At 41.4% G+C, this 5,645-nt stretch overlaps 1 protein-coding gene across 1 annotated transcript in view; it reads right to left on the bottom strand.

The window, feature by feature from the left end:
• Positions 1-1,345: 1,345 nt before the first annotated feature.
• The window catches only part of LOC116613113 (tyrosine-protein kinase RYK), a 12,475-nt gene continuing 8,175 nt past the window's right edge, over positions 1,346-5,645 (bottom strand). Inside the window, exons 11-12 of the mRNA XM_048732434.1 lie at positions 3,035-3,194; positions 1,346-2,350 (exon numbers count right to left, since the gene is read on the bottom strand). Coding sequence (XP_048588391.1) covers positions 2,102-2,350; positions 3,035-3,194 — 409 coding nt within the window. The 3' untranslated portion in view covers positions 1,346-2,101. The remainder of the gene's footprint in view (positions 2,351-3,034; positions 3,195-5,645) is intronic.

The raw sequence follows: 5,645 nt of genomic DNA, 5'->3' as shown, positions 1-5,645 counted from the left end.
AACTCGCGTTACGTCACCATCGTAAACCGCGAAACTAAAAAACACGTGCTCCTGCACTTGATTGGCTTCCTATTGTCTCCGCTTCAAGGTGACCAATGAGAACGCGTCTTTGCCTGTCAGCGCGAACAGTAAAATCGTTTGACCCAATTTATTCCCGCCAGGCAATGGTTTCTTCGTGTTTCTATTAAGCTCAAGTGAAATTTAATTTGCACGGCGCTTACCGCGAGGCGCGAATATCTTTTTCATTACTTAATAATATACCCATGATACACGATGGACAATCCACTTTTTTGTCTAGTAGAAATAATAATAATTGTCTGTAATAAACGAGAAATAATAAGGCTAAAGCACCTTGATTGTGGTATTTTGTTTTTCTATTCTCTTTTGTTTCATATTTCACCAAGTCGTCTCAAAATCACGAAACCCTTATTTTTCGTCGCGACGTTTCAGATTATATTTTTCTTCATATCGAATAACACGAGCGCTCGGGAGTTACTGCAGAACGACTGTCAATCAACAATGACGAAATGCGAAAGCTGTCAAAAAGCAAAAAGGTTCGATTCTATGCCAATGTCGAGGTCAAGGCAAAAAATCGTTTCGTAGTTGCAATCACAGCACGCGCAAGCAACCACCGAATATATAATAGTATTATATAATATATATTTTTTTAGGTGTTTGTGGCGTTCTGTTTGTACACAGGGGAGGGTTGGGATAGGTGAGTATTGCTCAGATCAGTACATAAAATCGCAAGATGCTGTTTTCACTCTTTACTTGTCGCTTCACTCATTACTTTTAGCTTATCTTAAAACACTTTGAATAATCTCCGGATTAGACGTCTGCGTACCGACCACAGGCAGCCCGCAAATAAGGATTCTAGATTATATCCGATTTCATCTGTCACCCTGAATGTGGAAGCCTTAAAGAATCCTCGAGAGATCTCATGGTTCGCGCAAAGGATCATGGGAAGGCCCTGCTTCAGCGCAGATGATGTGCGCAAGCTCGCCTTAGGTGCGCGTGGAATGAAGAGGTGTTTATTTTCTATTTCTTGATCTCGATTTTTCGATTGGTTTATAGCATAAAATTCTGTAGAAAAGCAATGAAGAAATGCGTCTTTACTAAAACACTTTCGAAGATTGATTCGAGCACTCCAAAAACACATTGTTCAATTTTAGAGTTAAAGTATGTGGGGAATGCTTCCGTTTCCGTGATTAAAAATGCTCAAGTTCTTTCTCACCCCTATTGGTCGAAACAAATTTGTTTAGATGTCTTTCTGTAAAATTGGTAAGATTTTTGCTACGTTTGAATTTAAGCTTTTCACAAATACTATAAGACAAATACATTGAAATCGGAGCCAAAGCCAATAGGCACGCCTTTAATGTTCAATCGAGCATTCACTGTAAGATAGATTTTCTGACAGAGAGCTCTGTAAATAGCTCGCCCCGTGGGTGGGAGGGGTAATACTGTTCTTTTCCGTCACATATTTGTGCCAATGCTGCTATTTATATTAACATTCTGTCTCTGTTATATATGTACATAAAACAAAATTCCCCCACGCGGAAATAGCTTACATCCGCGGGGCTTTATCATTAAATCAAGTAAGCAATTCTGTCTCTGAGATTTAGTATTTGCGCAAAGCATTTTCCTTAGCCTGATGATATATCATAGTCTTTCATGTGAATAACTTTCCCGTACATTTTTTATTTTCTTTTGTTTTAAAATTAGGGGTTATTCAAAGAATCCCATAGTGACGACGCGTTGCGCGTGACAAACGCAGGTTCTCCGACAAGTCTTTATTCAAGTGTTGCGTGACTCCATGACACTTCCGGTGTCATGTAAAAACATGTTGTTGTTGACGCATGGAACTGCATATACCAAACAAGCACGGATTGTCACGCATTCCCATATAACACATCAGTTTTTGGCACGCCATGAGAGGTATAGTTGATGGTCAATAGTCACACATTGTATGTGTAACACCACCTTTGTAACGCCATACATGGACCAATGAGAATAGTGACTCAAGTGTTTCATGTCACGGTAACTTTTGTGAATCATCTTGCGTGACGATGTCAATCATCTTGCTCGTTTCTCCACAGCGAAATCATATGAAATTACTAAGAGCGTTGTGAAACTCTGTAAGACATACAATGAGCTGCCCGAAACTGGGCCGGTCATCTTCGGACAGTGCCCAGCAGCATGCGATGACAGTGAAAAGCTCGTCCGGGCAGTTCACTGGCTGAGCTATGCGATGTCCCTTTTTCAAAAAGTTCAACATTTCGAATGCGTCGATATTAGCATAAGGCTGAAGTGCAAGTGTCATCAGTTCCCATAGCAACACTCCATAAGACCACTGAAAAAAAAAAGAAATGGTTCAGTTATACATTATTTCATACAAGTTTGCATTGGAGGATCTATGTGTCCCCTGGCTAGGTATAAGGTGAAGCGTGCTCGTACCAGCTATTAAAATTTACACCAATCAGCAAGAATTATGCACTAATAATAAAAATCCCATAACAGCCACACTTTGTTATTGTTTTTGTCCAAAATAGGGAGACAAATGATTTGGAGCAATTTCGAAATAACCACGCGGGTTACGACTGGTAGTTTACTCTACCGAAATTCGTCTCTTTTAAGACTTCTTCAGGGCAACCTTGGTTTTTTTATTCTAGCTTTTTTTTCATATTTCTTTTTATTTCATATTTCAAGAACAGACTACTAGGGTATTTTATATGATTTCAATTAATTAAAATATAGCTATACTACTAAAGAGCACGAGAAAGGGCGGTAAAACTTTTCTACCACTATAACCTGTCAAAAGTGTTAGCAAGGGTGCAGCGACGACTAGAAAGACTCAACAAAAAAAAAAGTGCTTGGAGTGCTTAGCGATCAGGTCTAGACTAGCCTCTAAAGAGATAACTAGAGTTAATACTTTCAAACAACAAAAGTAGGACTACTTATAGGAAACTAAAACTCTAAAGCTCCGTAATACTAACCAACACTCCACACCTCCCCCATAACTAACACTTGTACTCACCACGTCGCTAGAGACAGTGTAACGATTAGACTCCAAACTCTCAACGGCCATCCATTTAACAGGCCTGTTCTCGTTGTCACACAGACAGCAGTAGTCTCCGGGGAACAGGTCACGTGACAACGCACAGTCTGTCACTTTGACGTTCAGCTCGTCATCCAACCTGTCACGTGATCGCAAAACACAATTATGTTTAGATATCCAGGTAACCCGTCAAGACACGTGAAATGCACATGACAATGATATGGAGCTAAGGCCCAGTCCCTGGCACTCTATTCGGGAATCCAGTGGTTGACGGCCGTGAGGCAGGAGGGATTGGGGATAGCGAAGATAAGAAGGGGAGGTGACGTCACATCATTAGGCACAGGTAATCCAAACGTAAAAAAAGATAAAAAAACTTCATATGTCAGAACAGAAGCACAAGACAAATATATCATAAAGCGAACACAAAGGTGTGAGAAAAGGAAAACGTTGGCCACGGGCGATAGGACAGTTTAGTGGTGGTACTGTATTTATTATAGATGTGGACTTTAAAAGCACACTAGCATACACACATTGGCACCAGTCGGGCCAAGACGGGACGCTAGCACAGTCTATTACCCGTGAAGTTCGGCAACCATGGACAGCTGTTTCGTCCTTGTTAGGACTCGTCAGCATGGCAAAGCCGGTTTGCCTCAGTTAAACTTCATCGGCAAAAAAAACTGCAGGGCGACTTCGACTCGAACGAAGTGCTTTAAACCACAGCTTAGATCCATGTGGGATCTAGAGCTGCGACCGGGCTAGCGTTATTCCAATTGTGCGGATCACGCATGCGACCTTTGCAAGTCTAAAAATCCGTCGGATAGCCAAACTATCCTTGCGAGTATGTATACATAAATGTAGACTTTAAAGCACATTAAACTTCATCGGTCGCAGCTCTAGATCCCACATGGATCTAAGCTGTGGTTTAAAGCACTTCGTTCGAGTCGAAGTCGCCCTGCAGTTTTTTTGCCGATGAAGTTTAACTGAGGCAAACCGGCTATTCCATGCCGACGAGTCCTAATAAGGACGAAACAGCTGTCCATGGTTGCCGAACTGCACGGGTAATAGACTGTGCTAGCGTCCCGTCTTGGCCCGACTGGTGCCAATGTGTGTATGCTAGTGTGCTTTTAAAGTCCACATTTATTATAGAGGTGGATGTGTCATGTCGTACAGGGTGGAAGAGAGGTGGTACTGTATTGATTATAGTGGTGGATATGTTATGTCATACAGGGTGGAAGAGAGGTGGTACTGTATTGATTATAGTGGTGGATATGTTATGTCATACAGGGTGTAAGAGAGGTGGTACTGTATTGATTATAGTGGTAGATATGTCATGTCGTACAGGGTGTAAGAGAGGTTGTACTGTATTGATTATAGTGGTGGATATGTTATGTCGTACAGGGTGTAAGAGAGGTGGTACTGTATTGATTATAGTGGTAGATGTGTCATGTCGTACAGGGTGTAAGAGAGGTGGTACTGTATTGATTATAGTGGTGGATATGTTATGTCATACAGGGTGTAAGAGAGGTGGTACTGTATTGATTATAGTGGTGGATATGTTATGTCGTACAGGGTGTAAGAGAGGTGGTACTGTATTGATTATAGTGGTAGATATGTTATGTCGTACAGGGTGGAAGAGAGGTGGTACTGTATTGATTATAGTGGTGAATATGTCATGTCGTACAGGGTGTAAGAGAGGTGGTACTGTATTGATTATAGTGGTAGATATGTTATGCCGTACAGGGTGGAAGAGAGGTGGTACTGTATTGATTATAGTGGTGGATATGTCATGTCGTACAGGGTGGAAGAGAGGTGGTACTGTATTGATTACAGTGGTAGACATGTCATGTCGTACAGGGTGTAAGAGAGGTGGTACTGTATTGATTATAGTGGTAGATGTGTCATGTCGTACAGGGTGTAAGAGAGGTGGTACTGTATTGATTATAGAGGTGGATATGTTATGTCGTACGGGGTGTAAGAGAGGTGGTACTGTATTGATTATAGTGGTGGATATGTTATGTCGTACAGGGTGTAAGAGAGGTGGTACTGTATTGATTATAGTGGTAGATGTGTCATGTCGTACAGGGTGTAAGACAGGTGATACTGTATTGATTATAGTGGTAGATATGTTATGTCGTACAGGGTGGAAGAGAGGTGGTACTGTATTGATTATAGAGGTGGATGTGTCATGTCGTACAGGGTGGAAGAGAGGTGGTACTGTATTGATTATAGTGGTGGATATGTTATGTCGTACAGGGTGTAAGAGAGGTGGTACTGTATTGATTATAGTGGTGGATGTGTCATGTCGTACAGGGTGGAAGAGAGGTGGTACTGTATTGATTATAGTGGTGGATATGTTATGTCATACAGGGTGTAAGAGAGGTGGTACTGTATTGATTATAGTGGTGGATATGTTATGTCATACAGGGTGTAAGAGAGGTGGTACTGTATTGATTATAGTGGTGGATGTGTCATGTCGTACAGGGTGGAAGAGAGGTGGTACTGTATTGATTATAGTGGTGGATATGTTATGTCATACAGGGTGTAAGAGAGGTGGTACTGTATTGATTATAGAGGTGGATGTGTCATGTCG

Source organism: Nematostella vectensis, chromosome 9 (assembly GCF_932526225.1).
Source record: "Nematostella vectensis chromosome 9, jaNemVect1.1, whole genome shotgun sequence".
Classification (NCBI taxonomy): domain Eukaryota; kingdom Metazoa; phylum Cnidaria; class Anthozoa; order Actiniaria; family Edwardsiidae; genus Nematostella; species Nematostella vectensis.
This window is presented reverse-complemented; position numbering and strand designations above follow the sequence as displayed.